This window comes from Pteropus alecto, unplaced genomic scaffold (assembly GCF_000325575.1).
Source record: "Pteropus alecto unplaced genomic scaffold, ASM32557v1 scaffold3, whole genome shotgun sequence".
In the NCBI taxonomy this organism is placed as follows: Eukaryota; Metazoa; Chordata; class Mammalia; order Chiroptera; family Pteropodidae; genus Pteropus; species Pteropus alecto.
This window is the reverse complement of record NW_006442484.1, coordinates 41,035,873-41,054,797: the sequence shown is the minus strand read 5'-3', so window position 1 is coordinate 41,054,797 and position 18,925 is coordinate 41,035,873. Positions and strand designations below refer to the sequence as shown.

Sequence of the window (18,925 nt, the reverse complement as noted above, 5' to 3'; positions counted from 1 at the left end):
CTTTCCCAACAAATGTATTAAACATATTTCAAATGACTATTATTTAGTTCACATATCACTTTTCAAAAAAACATTTGAGTGAAGTAAGAGATCACAACAATATAGAAGGCTAGAGATTTACAACTAATTTTATGGTAATATAATTTGCTTGAGTATCAAATGACATCAACTATAAAAGGGAAAGAAACTGTTTTAGGAAAGATGACTTAGAAGAGAGGTTCGAAATCTATTTGTCCATATTATTTTACATGCGAAATTTTATTTATGTGCCCTTTTCCTATGAGTCTGTTCGGGAAAAAAGAGAATATGATTGAGAAAGAAATGGTAGTTAAAGAATAAAAGAGTAAAAAGGCAAAAAACAGAGATGACAATATCAACATTAAATTACATTCTATTAATAGAATGTAGTTTCAGTTATAAATTTGTGTTAACCTAAATTTAAAAATATGATTTAGGCACATTGTGAATCTGACTGAAATTTTATTCTTCTCATATCAACAACTATGTTTAACTGACTACTATTAGATATAAACTCAACAAGATGCCAAGATATGGAGAGAGAGAACTGTAAAGTATATGAGGAAGTGCCACAGGGAACTTTATATGACGTGCACTCTGCCCTCAGATTGCCTTTACAATCTATCTGGAAAATAAGACCAACAAGTTTGAATTAATTAGCAAACGGCATTGGAAAATATATACTTAATAAATTTTCTAGAAACTCTGACTATAACTGCACACGATTTACAAGTGAGTATGGTCAGTAAGGACAAGTGTAAATTAGAATGACTTTGTAGAAGTACAGTGGGTTCTGCTGTTATACAAAAAATCACTGTGCTATGAAAACTGAACAATAAAAACCACATAGCTAATGGGAAAAATGGGGTTAGAGGCACAAAGCTCAAAAACTTCATCACATTAAAAAAATAGGAAACTAATAAAAACAGCAGCAGTTTGATACATGTTAAATGGTTAAGGAATACATAAATATGACAACAATACTTTGAAAAGGACCTGAGGTTTGCTTGTGGAAGTGAATGTTAGAAAGGTGCAGCTTGTGAGTTACTGTAAAGTAGTAGGAGGGTTATCTAAAATCAGATGGGAAGTTTTAGCAGGAGATTTTGCTTAGGTGTGGCTCATAACACAGGTAGATGTTTGAGGTGTGTGTGCATGTGTGATTTTTGTGAATTCCTACAAAACTCTTCAGCTAGTGAAAGTGAAATTGGTGTTATGTTCAAATTGTTTTCTAATATATTAATCAAATGGAACAAATGAATTTTTTCGAAATGAGCAGTACAGCGGAATTGACTATTTTAAGATTAGAAACAAGGGAAGGAAAAAGTAGTGGGAACTATTATCTGTAGAGTACTTACAAAGTGCTAATAAGCACTGAACAAAGTTTTTTAGAGGCTCAATTTAAGAATAAGTAGATTCTAGATTTTAAAAGGGTAGATTTTTATATAAAGTGAAAAGCTTCAAAAAAGTAACAGAGCAATTCTGAACAAGATGAAATAGAGTCATCTCTTCCTAACCTGCTAAGTATAAGTAGAAACCACAGACATAATAAAAAAAACACACATAAGACGACTCTGAAAAGTAGAAGGAAAGCAGAGTGGCTAGAGATTTCTGGAGATGACATGGCACGACAGAATATCATTGCAAGGGCTATGCAATGATAATTCAATAAAAACTGAATTATCACTGAAACCACAGTCTACAAAAGTAGGTCAAGACTCACATGCTAAATCTAAATAAGATGAATTACTGATAAAATAAGACTAAAAAACAGAAACCAGAGTCTTAAAACATACTACCCCAAATGTCTAGGATATAATAATAAAAAAAATTCACTAGGAAAATCACAACTTAATGAGAAAAGACTATCAAATAACACCAACACTCAGAGGCCTATAATGTTAAAACTGACAAGGATTTTAAAGAAGCCATCTTAAAAATGCTTCAACATGTAATTGTTAATAGTTTTTAATCAAATGAAAAAAAGTGAAAAATCTCAGGAAAAAAGAGGTTATAAAGTACCAAATAGGAATTTTAGAAATGAAACATACACTAACTGAGATAAAAACCTCATTTAATATGCTCAATAACTAAGTGGAGATGACAGAGGAAAGTATCAGTGAACCAGAAGACAGACGTTATCTAATCTGAACATCAAATAAACAAAAAATAAGCAGAGCCTGAGAGAACTGTGGAACAATAAAAAGATCTAATATTTGTCTTATCAGAATCCCAGAAGGAAAATAAGTTTGAAACTGGAAAAAAAAGGGCGGAAAATTTTCCACAACAGGTTTGACAGACCGACCTACAGATTCAAGAAGCTAAGCAAACCTCAGGATAAACTCTTAATTAAGTAATCCATACTAAGACACATCAAAATCTAATTTCTAAAAGCTAAAGGAAAAAAAAAATACTTAAAGCCACTTGAGAGGAAGAATAAATTACCTATAGGGGGACAATGATTTGAAAGGCAAGACTTCACCTTTGAAACCAAAGAGGCAAGAAGAAGTGGCATAAACACGTTTTTATGTGCTGAAAGAATGATCAACCCAGAATTCTATTTTCAGTGAAAATACCCATCAAATGAACACAAATTAAGATATTTTCAAAAAGGTAGGATGATTTGTTGCCAGCAGACCCTTAAAAAAAAAAAGGCTAAAAAAGTTCTCCAAACAGAAAGGAAAAAACAGGAAGAGGTTTGGAATTTCAGAAAGGAAGAACAGAATGGGTAAAAATAGGGGGGAAGGGAATTAACAATCTGTTGATCTAAAAATAAATATAAATGGGTCTTTAATAAATGCTAACATTAAACAGCTTATAGAAATGCTAATTAAAACTAGCTTTAGAAAAAAAACTATTAAGCTGGCAAAGATTATTTAAGAGTTTGATAACATGTGGCTCTCTACAAAAGGGTATAGATAAATTTATTTTTCTATACTCTAATTGCAATGTCTACCAAAATTACAAATGCATGACTCCTATAATCTGTTAATTTTATTTCTAGGAATTTATCTTACATGATCAACATTCACATACATGTAGAATGATATCTGAAATGGGAACTGGTGGGCAGAGATGGGAAGACTTTTCATTGACTGTCCTTTTATGCTTTTTAAATTTTGAACCAAATGAATTTATTACATTTAAAAATTGAAGAAAATTTAAAATTTCAAGTATGACAACTACTGTTTTCATCCTTTCCTTCAAAAAACCCTATTTCCTGCCTAATCACTTACACGAAACCTATTTCAAAGTGTCTTTTACAAGCATGTAAGTATCCTTTAGGATAAAATGAAACTACTAAAAGCAAAACCATAATGCAAGTTAAGAATCAAAATGGATGCAAAGGAACTGCAAAGAGTAACTTCCAACTCTTGGACCATTTCTGGTTAGTTTATATAGTTTGTTTATCACTATGTAGAATATCCTAAACCTGTTCACTGCAGTGGATGTGGTGTAGCCCTACTAACTACATATCGACTATACTAACAACAAACTCCAGAACTCCAGAACATTTTACATGTAAAAATTGAAGGTAAGAAAATGCTGCCTTACTAGTTTTTTGAGATCTAAAGATTTTATACCAATGAATTTCACATGAAACCTTTAAAGAAAATTTCTAGGTCATCATCAAAATAAGATTTGAAATAAAGAGTAAGACTATTACTAAAATAGGTCTCCTTTAGATATTTTCGTTCCATGTTACTGGTCTCCTTTTCTAAACAGTTTCTAAGTTTAATATCTCACTATTTTCCAGTAAAAAGTACCATCACCGTGACTTAATTCCAGAATATAGACACTGAAGTGGGATACTGTCACCAAAGTTAGTCTCTGGTATTCTTTTCCATAGTTCCAGAGTATCAGATTCACCAGCTGCTTCCTCTATTGTGCTCTTCTTTCTATAGTGCCAACCAATCTATTTCCTACCACGTATATGCAAAATTTTTGCACATTCAACTATTTACTACCATAACTCAGAACTTGTATTTCTGTGCACTCTGTAATATAGCAATGATCCCATCTCTTGTTGCATGGCCAAGGTGGACAAACCTCACTGCAGTTCACAATTGCAGTGAACTCTGAAGAGCCCAGCATGACCTGAGGTCATGCCAACTCCTGAAAATCCAAGAAGTATCTTAATGAAGATAGTGGTTTCATTCTCTGAAGGTCTGTATTCAATCCTCTACTCTGCTCCTTGAGACCTCTACAGGGACGGAGTTTTTATTAGCTTCCAGTGTTCCACTTTTCTCTTTTGACTCTGAACCTTCTCAATGCATTCAAATAGCCACATAAGCAGAATGTCCAGCTTTGCAACAGCAAAGGGAGAAAGGCCCAAGAATATTGCCCAGACTCACTAAGACCATATACAAGTGGACCTAGACAGTCAGATTTCTTCAGAAGCCTTTTTGTTTTCTTTCAGAAAGTTAGAAAAATTAAAAAAAAAAAAAAAGATTCTATATTTATTTCTTTTTAAATTGGGATGTAAATCTCTCAGACAGGTTTTAATTGTAATGATGAACTATACTGTGTTGCACAAAGCTTTTTGACTGTTCCCAATTTTAAACTGTAAGGAGGCCACGAAACTTAGAAATTGGAAGACACAGCTCTGCCTAAAAAATACGTTAGATAGATGAATGACAAAATCCACTCTGACCAGTGTTCTGAATGGTAGTTGAAGGACTATAGAATAACAGGTCCCAAATTATGTGATCTCAAACATAAAGATCTTTTCCTCTTTCCACAGTGTTATCCAGAATAGCACAGGCATGGTATGACTTGAAACAAATCTGATCTTTTCAGGAAATCCTGGGCAGACAGTAATAAAGTTCCAAATCTTCCCCAACTGGTGAAACTGATAAGGGTAAATTATGCTTCCTTAGTATGAGTTTGAGGAATACACAATAAGACATTGCATCAACTTTCAGCACAACTTCCTGGCCACAATACCATGGGCAAAATTAGCATTTATTCTCTTCATGTGAAAATACATTATAAAGGCATAAATATATAATAAGTGACATTAACTTTCTCATCCTTTCATCAAATATTCAAACACTGACCTTCTAATACTAAAAGAATCTTTACACCAAATTTATTAGAGAGTCTATGATAACTTTATGGTTTAAAATGTAAGCTTTTTTATTACCTCGATCTTTTTCTAAATATATAAACCACACAGCATTCTTAACTTTTATAAGCAGAGAACTGATCCTAACATGAGACCTTAAAAACTACAAAATGTAAGCATAAAAAAGTAGTTGTTAAGTAAAGAATAAAAGATGAAGCTTTTCTAGATGTGGCGTTATGCCTTAAACTAAAATATTCCATTTGTACAAACAACACGCTAAAGAATAAAATATTAGTGAGTTCAGGGTCTAAAATTTGCAAACATTTATTCAGACTGCTTTTTAGTTTTGTTTTTTAAATATATAAGGTATATTGATGTCTAATCACCATGTTGTACACCTGAAACATATAATATTGTATTGTATGCCAACTGTAATTTAAAAATAGATTAAAATTTTAATAAAACTTTTAATGTAAGATACTCAACAGCACCTCATTCTTTATTGAATCCTCATTAACTCAATACATGTGTTACACCTATGGTTTGTAAATAAGTATAGCCAGACTCATGAACACCAAGAAGTTACATAAACAGTCCCATTATGAGCTGCAGCAGTCCTGTAATGGTTTATGAGATATATATTTGATATTGCAGAGAAGAAAATCATTAGAAACAAAATGAAATGCAGAGACAAAATTAAAAATAAGCTTTCTCTATGACCATCTTGTGTCTATTTAAATTAAAACAAAATGTACATATTTCTAAATGTTACAGGGCAAATCAGTCTAAAACTTGAGAACAGAATGTTCTACTTAGGACAATTCTAAAAGAAATGTTAAAGACTTTAATGAATTAGCAACACATAATAGAAAGAACTCTAGATCTGAAGCCAGCAAACTTGAGTTTGAGGCTTAGTTCCCTGATGTGGTAAATATATCTTCATTTGTAAAATAGGAGAAATGATAGTATAGGGTTATTGTGAAGCTCAGAAAAGATTACAGATGACGTTCACCTTTGTCAACCATGAAAACCTAAGTATTAATATTATTGGTCTCTATTCTAGTAAGATTAGAAAGAAGAGTCAGTTTAATATTTTATTGCTTTCTACACAGGTTTGAAGTTAATCTCATCCCATTACTTTTAGAGTTTCAGATGCATAATCTGTAATAAGTGGTAGCAGTTACATATTTCATCTATAATATAAAGACGAATATTTACTTAAAGTTCTTACCATTTCAGATATCATATCACACTATTAATGTTAACTTCAAATGTTCTAGTATAAGTAAAAGAAGTTTCTCAAACATGCCAAATGCTTTTGAATCTAAGCAGTGCTTAGATTCCTCTAAAGTTTCTTAGTCTATGTTATTTTCTTTGATTGTCATCTTCTTTCCATTGTGTTTTTCCCTAGAAGAGTATTTATATTCCATGTTATTTAGACAACTACAGTTTTCTAAAAAAAACCCAAAACAAAGTGGAAGCGGATGGATAAATTACTGCAGATTAATAACAAGAAATGTACACAGTATGAAAACACATTTAAAAAACACTATATTAAAAACACAAAAACCTTATAATTATTCACTTTAGTGTGAATTTCATGCCAACTATTAAGTGTCCTTACTTGTTTTGTAGGCATAAGAATTATCAGAAATATGTACTTGTTCTTACCTTTAGATTTGGGAATTAGCTCTCCACAACTGAGTATCCGCACCTCAGCAAATGGTTTGCTAGCTGCATCTGTTTTCTGGTTTTCTATCTCTCTCACAACTTCTTGACCAGAAATCACTTGCCCAAAAACAACATGATGCCTAAAGAGTCAAGTACAGATAATTAAAAAAAGCTTCTTATTTTAAATTAATTTAAAGTAGGTTATAAAATAAATTAAAATAATTTTTACCCATCTAAATGAGGAGTTGGTTTCGTTGTTCTTTTGGAAATCATCAGGCAGAAGAAGAAAAACAAAGTCAGAGAAAAACAAAGTTAGCATCTCTAAAAAGGAAAAGAAAATAACTGCATTGGAAACAAAGTTGCAAACAAAGAAATCATATGATATCTTAAACATAATAGAATTTTATTAACATTAACCTTAAGTAGAATAATATGCAAGATGCTTTTCACACAATAAATTTTCAAAAACTTGTTCTGTTTATAAAATACCTACGCATTGTTCAAAACTTACAAGTGATTAATGTTGACGTTGACATTTTGGTGTTATTTCTATCCATCTTTATTTCTTGCATGTGACTGGGTTCTTACTGAATATTCATGGTTGTATAATGTTCTACTATATGGACATACCATGATTTATCGAACCATTCCACTGGTTTATGGGTTTAACGATAGTGTTTTCGATCTTAACATTTTAAACAGTTAAAAGCACAGATCATAATCTGATAACCCTCATACAATTTCTGTTGAACCTGAACAGAAATGATCCATATTCATACATTTTTAAATTAGCTGCAAACATTTAAAATTTTGAATACTTTTACATAAAAATCCAGATTTCGGACCTTTTAGAAACCTGGAAGATGTAGCACCTGGCACATAGTAATAACTGGTCAGGCTGAGAGTCTTCTTTAATACAAGAATTAATAGTTTAGTTTCTTGTCCCAGCAGGCTTTATTTGCTTATATTACTTGCTATAGCCCTTTGAGTTTGTTACCTCTGACATAAACATCACGTTGAAGAAAGAGATCTCTAGTAAAACTTTGGATAAAACCCCAAATAAGTAAAAAGTACTTTTTTTACAAACAAAGTAATTTAAAACATCCTTTTTTTCTCCACATCAGCCTTAAAGCTTTGTAGTTAAGGCTGCTACTTAAGTAGTTCCTAGGATATATTTGTATATTACAATGAAGATGGACATTGTATAAGAATTATTATTTTAAAAAATCTTATCAAAGAAGACATTAACCTTTGGTTAAAGCACACACAAATACTACAAGAAAAATTCTAACAAGTACATGTATTTTTTAAAGTTCATCTTACTTTTAAAACTAATAACATATTTTTTCTCAGTTTAACAGCTATGCTCACTTAAACTTGCTAAAATCACCTAGAAATAGGAAAAGCTAGGTGTAAACCATATATTTGTATTACATGTTACATGCAGTGTACATGTATAATTCACATCTAGATATAGTCGATCCCCCCTTCACAGACTCCAAATCTGCAAGTTCTCTTGCTGACTAGAATTTGTCTGTAACCCCTAAAGCAATACTTATAGTGCTTTCATGGTCATTCTCAGATTGGTGAAAAAGTATGTTGATGAGAATATGGAAAAATGGGAACTCTTGCACAGTCTTAGTAGGAATGTAAAATGTTTTCCATTGTAGAAAACAGTTTGGTGGCTCTCCAAAGAGTTAACCATAATTACCATATGATCCAACAATTCTACTTCCAGGTATATATCCAAAAAAAAATGAAAACAGAGACTCAAACAAATATGTATGCCAGTGCTTTGTGTAGTATTATTCACAATAGCCAAAAGGTGATGACAACACAAATGTCCACCACAGACGAATCTGGATAAACAAAATGTGGTATGTATATATAATGAAGCTGATATTCAGCCATAAAAAGGGATGAAGTTTTGACACATGCTACAACATGGATGAACCTCAAAAACATGCCAAGTTAAATAAGCCAGACACAACGGAACAAATATATAATTCCACTTCTATAATTGGAATAGGCAAATCTTAGAGACAGAAAGTAGAATAGAGGTTACCAGGGGTTAGGGAAAAGGGAAACGGTTCATCTCTGAGATGGTTAAATAGTTTTGGAAATAGTTCTAGAAATTTTTAAAACCATTTTATTTTTCAATCAATGTCTTCCCAATAATTTTTAATAAAAAATTTATTTTTTCATTAGTTGACATTTAATATTATTTTATTAGTTTCACACAGCACTCTAAATATAATACCACTGAATTGTACACTTACAAATGGTTAAAATGGCAAATTTTATATATCTTACCAAGATAAAAACATTTTTTTAAGATTAAAAACTGAAGTTTCCTTTACAAAAATAGAACACAGGACAAGTAAAGAAGGGTTATTAGAAACAAAAAGAGGTAAGAAGAAATAGAAGATTCAGAGAATATACTTGAAACATTATATAAACTTAACAAGGGTTTTGGTTAGCATAGGAAGGATTTTACTTAAAGGAAAAATAATGATAATAGTGTTGTTAAGGATCTGGTTAAATTGGCACTTACTGTTGATACTAAACTATACTTCCTTTTTGAAGTAAATGAAGCAATATATATAGAAAGGCTTAAAATGTATAAACAATTCGGTAAGTAAACTATCAACTTACATAAAAGAAATTATTAAAATGCATCAAATAGGCACAACAATGCTCATTGCAGCAGTTTGAAAAATGGGAACCAAAAGAAATGTTCAAAAATTAGGTTAATTAAATAAAGCACAGTACATTCAAACAATGGATTAACATGGAGCTATTAAAAAGTTAATATTTAGTGATGTGCAGAAGAATTTATATTTTATTTGAAAGTTGATTATAGAGAATATGCAACACTCCATCTACATTTTTATTAGATAGAAAGATACTCTGGGAATGGGATTGTTTTTCTTCTATTTGTGTGGTCTAATTTTTCTACAACAAACTTGATAAAGCTGTTTTCATTTAAAGATCAGAAAGACCATACATTACAGTACATATACAGAATAGAGTACTATGCAGCTGCAGAAAAGAATGAGAAAGATCTCTATGAACAAATATAAAGGGATTTCCAGGATATATTGTTAAGTGAAAAAGAATAAACATTATATATAGTGTGTTGAGTCACAAAATCACGTAAAATTCACACTAAAAAAATACTAATCCAAGTAACTTTTATACATGGCATTTTAACTACATACCCTCTGTCGATAGACAAAAATAACCATAATTAAATAGTGAACTCTAGTTTATAGGATACTTTTCAGTGTAAAGGATAGCAATTTTTTATTTTAGAATTCAACAAAGAAGAAATTTTGAAGATAACGGGAGCCAGGTTTTTCATTTTGAAGAAGAGAGTTACAAATACTGAATAAGAAAACACTAGAATAATACATACAGTGCTGACAGATTAAGTTCTTCTGAGACCAGGAAGAGTTTAAGGCTCTTGAAGAAGGGAGCAAATCTGTACTTACAGGTCACAATAAAAAATATGCATTGCTGACAAGAGCCCTCATTACAATTTTTTTGGTAGTTAGAATTGGAAAACAAGTCTATGGCCATGTTACCCTGAACAAGCCCGATCCCATCTGATCTCGGAAGCTAAGCAGGGTCGGGCCTGTTTAGTACTTGGATGGGAGATCACCTAGGAAGTCCAGGTGCTGTAGGCATAAAAAAATAAAAAAATAAGGGGCTGTAAGCTGACAAGGTCCTTGCAATCTGTGAGGTCAACCGAGGGTTGCCTCGCCTGAAAAATAAAATTTATTAAAAAAAAAAAAAATTGGAAAACATTAGCACTATTGACTTTGGGGTTACAAATATATTTTAGTAAATACGCAAATTCACAAGTATAGAATCTTTGAATAATAAGGATCGACTGTATTTTATTCTATAATTATTTATAGAGAGCTATTCAATGTAAATATCCTGTTCCTTGTTAAAAGGATGCCCTCTAAATTGACCATCCATAGACAATTCTTTCCTGAATCAATTATTATTGAGATGATTGTAAAATGACGATTTTTCTAATTCTATCATTCCTTTTACATTTATTAGTTGACATTCTATCAAGGAACAGCCTTTCCTTTTTCCATGTTATTCATTCATTTATTATTTTTATCTGTATGGATTCCTGTTTTATTTGATAACCTGATATTATCATTATTTTGATGATCAAAACTGTCCTAATTTGACCAGTGGGAACCCCACTCCTTTAAGATGGCTCCTGTATCCTCTTGACAAGTTTTCATCATTTGAGAAGTTTAGCAGTACAGTTCAACTACCCTTTCAACAATTTTCCTCTCTTCAATAATTCTTTGTTCTCCCTCCTTCAAAAATTCTTCCCCTTATGGGTCCCTCTTCTATTTCTTAGTGATCGATGGCAGGCACACGAAGAAACAATGCACCAAAAGAAGAATATTTTAAATAATCAGATCACAAACACTTACATAAAGAACTGTGAACCATTTGTATCCTTTCCTCTGTTGGCCATTGACAAGAGAAATTCTTTGTTGTGTTTAACAGCAAAACTCTCATCTATAGAGAAGCAAAGTTTTCAATTACATTATAGGCATAAATAAACTCTCCCAAAAAAGTCATCTTGACTTTTCTTCATATCTTGTGTTCATATCATGTGCTCTTTAGTGCCAGATGAAATTTAGATAAAAGTCAGGATAAAGAAGAAAGAATCGATATTAACCAATTCTCTCTCCTACCTTTTCAAGTTAAAATATTTCTATTTTTCAAACCCTTGCTATAAAATCCAAAATACTCTATTAAACTCCTTTCTTTCCATTTACATGTGTCTTTTATTTTTTGGAAAAGATAATACAACTTTCTTTGCTTATTTAAACAAAAAATGAAACTCTCCTAAAAAGCAAGAGAAATAATTCAGATAAGATTCTTTTATATTTCATTTGTTTTCATTTTCGAGCACAAAAGGGCACATATTATTCTGAGCACAGAGAGGCACTCATTAACTTAATTTCTGCCAAAGCATCACTTACTGCAAAGAGAGCAGCCTGCCTCCCAATCTTGGATTAGAATGAGAACAAAGCAAGTAGAATGTGAAACAAAATTTCAATGAATTCCAAAAGTGAAAGATGGGAAATATGAAATTATTTCCACAATCACATATTTATAGTCTTTCGAATGATCTTCATATCAATAAAAAATTCCAGAGAGAAAAGTTAAATTTGGGGAAAACATACTAGCCAAATTTTAGAATATCAAAGAGAGTTTTTAAAAATCTTCATAGAAAAATGGACCCACTAAAAATGTAGATATTAATAGGAAATATTGCTGAATCTCCTTTAATAAAGATTAAGACCATTCAATATCCATTTATGATAAAAACTTTCAATGAAGTGGGTATAGAGTGAACACACCTCAATGTAAAAAAAAAAAAGCCATATGTGACAAACTCACAGCTAACATCATGATTAGTGATTTAAAAAGCTGAAAGCTTTTCCTCTAAGATCGGGAACAAGACTTAGATGATTGGTCTTGCCATTTTTATTCAACACAGTATTGGGAGTCCTAGCCACAGGAATCAGACAAGAAATAAAAGGCATCCAAATTGGAAAGGAAGAAGTAAAACTTTCTGCGGATGGCATGATCCAAATATAGAAAACCCTAAAGACTCCACCAAAAATACTATCAGAACTAATGAATGAATTCAGTAAAGTTGTAGGGCACAAAAATTAATATACAGAAATCTGTTGTGTACTTATACACTACTAACAAATTATCAGAAAGAGAAATTAAAAAAAGAATCCCATTTCCAACTGCATCAAAAAGCATAAAATAGGAATAAATTTAACCAAGGAGCTGAAAAACCTATACTTTAAAAGAAGTTGAAGACAACACAAATAAATGGAAAAATATACCATGCTCATGGATTGGAAGAATTAATATTGTTAAAATGTCCATACTACCCAAAGCAACCTATAGATTCAATGTAATCCCTATCAAAATACCAATGGCATTTCTCACAGAACTAGAAAAAATAATCCCCAAATGTGTATGGAGTCACAAAAGACTCCAAATAGCCAGTGCAACCTTGAGGAAGAATAAGGATGGAGGTATCAAGCTCCTTGATTTCATAGTAATCAAAATAGTACCGAACTGGCAAACACAAAGATTGATGGAACAGAAAAGAGTCCAGAAATAAACCTATGCTTATACTGCCAACTGATCAATGACAAAGAAGGTTAAGAATAGACAATGGGGGAAAAGACAGTTTCTTCGATAAATGATGATGGGAAAATTGAACAAGAAAATTAACCTTCAGATTAGTTGAAGATAGGTGAATATCAGTATACTGTTCAATGAATAATCTTATCGATTCAAAAAAAAAATCAAAATAGAAAACATTAAAAACACAATTTAAAAGTAAACGTTTTTACCTTCAAAAAATCCTCCATAAATAGATTCCCCTCCTCGTCCATTTCCTAAGAATGAAAAACATGGACTCTTAGAACTCCCAAAATAGTAATCTCTTTGAAGATGCTACCTAAACAAAATACTTCTTAGAAAGTTGGTACTCGAATAACTTTGATCAATACTCAAAAGTTCATAGCAAATCATACTGACAAGAACTCAAATTACCTTCTTTCCCTTATATTCAATAAATAATATGAATATGACAGTCTTTTAAGTTATGTGAAAAAAAGAACATTCAGATTCTAATGATGATTATGTAGGTTTTCAACAGAAATAACCTTTTTTCAAAATTTCTTTAAAATACAATTCCAATGTTTTATAATAAAGTATAGGTAAAACTTATATTGTAGTTAAAAATTACTAGCTGTGACAATATCAGAGACATGTAGTGATTGGTTACTAAAAAACAAATACAGTATTTCTTTTTATCCAGAAGCAAATTTCTGAAATTAATTCACGCATTAAAGATGAAATTATTTCCTATGCTTCCTTTTTTATGTTTCTATGAGTATTTCTAATCGATGAAAAACTAAGTGAGGTGAAAAGAAAACTGGGCTAGTACTTCTAAGACTTGTCTTCTAAGACTTGTCTAACTTTGAGATCTATGGTATTTAACAAAGAATGTATGATTTTCTTTTGTGGGAGACTAAGTCTTACCTTCACTGAAGTCACCACCTTGAACCATAAAATCTTTGACAACTCTGTGAAACAGACAACTCTTATAATGTAATGGCTTCTGAGTTGATTTCCCTGTCCCCTTTTCCCCTATAAAGAAGAAAAATTAGTAGGCCATACAGTAGAAAGGAAATAAAAGAAATAATATTAAAGTAAAATTAATGATGAAACTTTTCACCCTGTAAAATATACCTCTTGAACTATACAGACTCCTTTAAACTGTAGGATTTTCACTCCCCTCTGGAATTTTTTAAAAATTCATTTAAAAATCACCCACATTTTTTGAGAGAGTGTAGAAATGTAGAAATCAATCTCAGATAAAATCTCATTATTTCTAAGAATACTTTCATGTCCTAATCAATGTTCCTTAATCTGCACGATGAGAAAAGTAATATATATAAAGAAATCTAAAATATGTTAAAAAATTAAAGTAAGTCATAGTCAAGTGGGACCATTATTAGGGCAATTGAAAATGTCAACAAACCTGTACAAAGACAACGAAAGTTCTCGCATGTTTTGGGGCAGACATCAGAAAATAATTCAAAGACAACTCTTCCAGCTGAAAAAAAAAAGGGTAGTTGGTTTAAACTTCTTTACTAATTTAAAATATTAAATGCTCATTTATAAATGTTACAAAGAAACGTTAATTTTCTTACCTGGTTGATTATTAATGGCAATGTCAAAAAAACATCGAGGACGCTGAACCTTTATTCCCATGGCTCCAATACTTCAATCTATGAATAAAATAGTTTCAAGCAGACAAAAGATTCTATAAATTTCTGGAAAAACTATTCTGTGGAGCATAAGCTAGGAAAGTAGTTTGAATTTATTTTGATATTTACTTCCATGGCATAAATCACATGGATTATTCTTTTCTTTTAGGGATCAGTTTGCATTTTGTGAGGCAATTAGAAAAGACACAAAGCTTTAGACATTACATAATAAAATTTCTATTTTAACAACCGAATATAGAGTGCCATCCCAAACAGAAAACTGTATTAAGTCGGTATGATTAGTGAACTCAACAGGCAAATTACCTTTAAACAGAGAAAAATCAAGTACAAACTAATCCAATCTTTTTCCTCCTAGAAAACAAAAATGAATTTTGATTAAAATGGTGGTTTTAAAAAGAAAAACATTCAAATTCCTAAAAAAAAAAAAAAAAAATACCAAAAATAAATCATTGAGGAAGAGTGGGATATTTTAACAGTAATATATGGCAGATTTACATTTTGAGTAAAAGCATATTAAGTTTTACATAAGGCTATTTTTCTGATCATGAGCAATAGCTTTTACTGATATGCTAGTGTAGAGCCAAAAAATATAAGTAAGTAAGCTCCTCTGTGTAACAGTTTTATCTACATAGCAGATGGCTATTATTAAACAGACATTCTTTTGATAAAGCATTTATTTTGAGGACTTGGATGGGGAATGACAGAGTAAGGTGAAGAGCAGAAGAAACAAAGGCACTTAGCATCCACAACCATGAACTATAAAAACAACAGGTACATTCACTTGAAACAGAGATTAACTGAAATGTGTATGTTTTCCTGAAAATTATCATAAGCTGGTAGCTCATCAAGCAGTGCATGGTATCTTAGGTCCAGTGAGACTCTGAAAGATCTATATCCTCCATCCTGAATAGATTCATTTTTCCCTTTATCAATTTTTAATTGACATTTTTAATGAGAAAATTGTCCAGTCACACAGTTATAGGAAATAATACAGAGAAATACAGTGTGTACTTTATCCAGTTTCCCCCGAAGGTAACATTTTACAAAACTGTAGTATAATAATAGCACCACCATAGGATAAAAGCATAAAAATGCTTATCCTACTCACGTTTCCCTGGTTGTACTTGTTTATGTGTATTTATTTAGTTCTTCACAATTTTACCAGTGTATTGGTTCATATATCTACCATCCTTTATTGATTTTACACACCCCACAAAGCACAAGTCAGAATGCTCAACAGTAAAAGAAAAGAAGACTTTGCCCAAATTACCAACAATTTGAAAAACACAAATTGTTTATATTCATTCATTTACTTAATGTTGATTACATGAATTAGGGAATTAAATTACATAATAAATTATGTTGCATTCAAATTGAGCCCACTATGGAAAAAGATCCCTTTCAGTAAAGCAAAAAAACCAAAACCAAAACCAAAACCAAAAATTGAGCCCAAGTGCTGGTATATACACTTTTGGCATTATTGCATGGAAACAGGAAGAAAATACCATTTTCTCATAACTTTCTCTATTTTTTATTTCTAAGATATAATACATAGGATTTGTTTCACATGAAACAAAGCAAAAAAGATAACCTTTCAATCCTTCAGTAGATGATGGACATAAGACTTTCTGAAAACAATAAAACAAAACAAAAACTTAGCAATTTTAATATCTTGCCAAATTTGTTGTATTTTTACTTGTATAGAATTTCAATTTCTGCACATTTGAATTCATATATCTGAAAAAAGTAACCTATCTTAAAGAAAAATATTAAATTACTACTTAGTACCTGATTATTCTTTATCTTCTAAACAATTTTTGCAAGGCCTTTTAAAATTCTCTACTTTTGGGGTAGAGGAAGTTTCAGAGGAAGTTTAATAATTTAATTTCCTCCAAAAAAACTTCTACAGCTTTTTGTTTAACCATAATATCCTAGGTGGAGACTTCTATCTTGCAAAATAAGTACAGTATAGTTAGTACTGCCTAAAATATAATAAGTTGTTTACAATTACAGTTAATTTCCTTCATATGGTATTGTTGAAAATAAACCCCAAATATGAAAACCGGGAAAAAGTTATAAAAACTAAGAAAATAATCCTTCATTACCCATAACCTTTTAGATACTATGATCTCTGATGATTTTCAAAGTTTCTCAATTCCTATAGTTTTGGGCCTTTATTTAAATTGCAATGAGTACCACCAATAATTTATGGTGTTAGGAGAACACATGAGAGCTACCAGGATACTGGTTTGTTCTCTTTTTTGATCTGAGTGTTGCTTATATAAGTGAGTTCACTTTGGGAAAATGTTGAGCTACACTTACAATCTGCATTCTTTTCAGTATATGTTGTATTTCAATGAAAAGTTTACTTTATTAAAAATAAGATATCTAAAACAATACTCTTATTTCTCTACTCCAATTCTCTCAAAACTTGGTATATGTTTCACTGTCCAACATAGCTGCTAAACCTGAAAACTTGGAATCATCTTTGGTTCCATTATCCTTCATAGCCCAGTATCTAAATCATTGGGAAGTCAGTTTGACATTAGCTTCAACACTTACCTCAATGTTCATACTATCTTTTACTATTATTATTTTTTATCTAGACTACTACAATAATCTAACTGGTTTTCCTTCTATTACTTAGTTCTGTACTGTCTACTCACCATTGTCCTACTGGCACTAGGACAATACTAACCAGAATAGAGTGATTCTTTAAAAGTACAAACCTTATCATTCCTCTCCCTAAAATTTTCTAATGTCTTACCATCATATTTAATCAAAATATCTTACCACGGATTTTAAGACCCTAAGCTGGCACTGTTCAGTAAAATGAACCACATAATGTAGTTTAAAATTTTTAGTGGCCACATTTTAAAAAGTAAAAAGAAATAGGTTAATTTAAATAATATTTTATGTAATTCAGTATGTCCGAAATATTGTTTCGACATATAATCAACATAAAATGTTATTGAGATATATCCATTCTTTATTGGGTACTAAGTCTTAAAATCCAGTGTCTGTTAATTCAGACTAGCCACATTTCAAGTGCTTTATAACCACATGTGGCTCGTGGCTACTGTAGGGGACAGCACAGCTCTAAATATTTTAGTTCTGTTGACTGCTACAACTTCATCTAACATTCTACTCAACTTGCTTCAGCCATATTGGTATTCTTGCTGTTCTTCAAACATTCTAAGGCCTGTTCCCTTAACCAGTCTTTCACATTTGCTCTTCCTTCTGTGTGAAATGCTCTTACTCCAGATCATCAAAACTTGGTTCATTCTGTCACTTATTAAGTCATTGCTCAAGTATCACCTCTTCATGGAAATCATCCCTTAATAGTATATTTAAAGGAGCAGCCCCTGTAATCCAACACTTTATATCCCCTTACTCTCCTTACTCTGCTTTATTTTATTCCCTGGATATATTGTTATATATGCAGAAGGTACCAGGAGTAGGGATGGAAGTCAATGGGGTCTTTAAGGTTTGACTTTTTGCAACGAGAATATATTCATGTGTTCATCTCCTAATTTAAGTTAATAAAATTTAAAGATATATATGCATAGTAAAATAAAGTAGTAAAAAATACATGAAAATATTAAGAGCCTACCTCTAAGTAAAAGGGTCATACGTGGTTTTTATTTGTTTTTTCATTTCCCATGTTTTCTACAACAAATACAGTGCTGTAAAAGAAATTCTTTGAAAGAGCTCTCAAGTCTTAAAAAATGTATTTTTTTAAGTGTCTTTCTTTCATGATTACTATGGCTGTTTAAAATTTAAGTTTAGAAGACCTTGGGAAATGATTTTTCTTTTCACAAAACCCTATCCTCTCCAAATGGAAACTACAAAAAACACACGTGAATATTTACCTAAACTCTGATGTTAAATAACTTTTTCAGGTTCACTAATAATGAAAAAATAATGGAGATAAATAGATTTGATTTTATGAAAAAATTTATATCTATTTATCAATGGAAACTTAGAAAGTAAAAAACTGGGGAATATCTCTTCAACAAACATAATGTGTTAATTTTCTTTCTATAGAATAGTGCTTAGGTATGGGGGCACTAGGACAATACTGCACTGACTAGGACCATATACTCTTGGTAGAGAATTAAGCATCCTTGGTCCTGACTTTTAAATACCAGTCCAAGTGACAACCAAAATCTCTCACTGTCCCTCTGCTGCAATATTTGAGAACCACTACTATAAAGTCCATGTACCAAACAATTAAAAGCACAAAGGCCACCCAAGGAAATATAAACATACAATTCACAAAAAGTGAAATTAAAAATAT

The 18,925-nt window shown here is 31.2% G+C and overlaps 1 protein-coding gene and 1 pseudogene across 6 annotated transcripts in view; one reads left to right on the top strand and one right to left on the bottom strand.

Annotated features, from left to right (window-relative positions):
• The window catches only part of PPIG (peptidylprolyl isomerase G), a 44,512-nt gene that overhangs the window by 18,412 nt on the left and 7,175 nt on the right, over positions 1-18,925 (bottom strand). For all 6 annotated transcript variants that reach the window (XM_006921169.3, XM_006921171.3, XM_006921172.3 and 3 more), the window contains 8 exons: positions 14,929-14,976; positions 14,548-14,625; positions 14,376-14,450; positions 13,874-13,981; positions 13,180-13,224; positions 11,221-11,308; positions 6,984-7,013; positions 6,755-6,894 (listed from right to left, as the gene is read on the bottom strand). In XM_006921169.3, coding sequence (XP_006921231.1) covers positions 6,755-6,894; positions 6,984-7,013; positions 11,221-11,308; positions 13,180-13,224; positions 13,874-13,981; positions 14,376-14,450; positions 14,548-14,608 — 547 coding nt within the window. In that variant the 5' untranslated portion in view covers positions 14,609-14,625; positions 14,929-14,976. The remainder of the gene's footprint in view (positions 1-6,754; positions 6,895-6,983; positions 7,014-11,220; positions 11,309-13,179; positions 13,225-13,873; positions 13,982-14,375; positions 14,451-14,547; positions 14,626-14,928; positions 14,977-18,925) is intronic.
• On the top strand, positions 10,325-10,443 carry LOC112470857 (annotated as a pseudogene).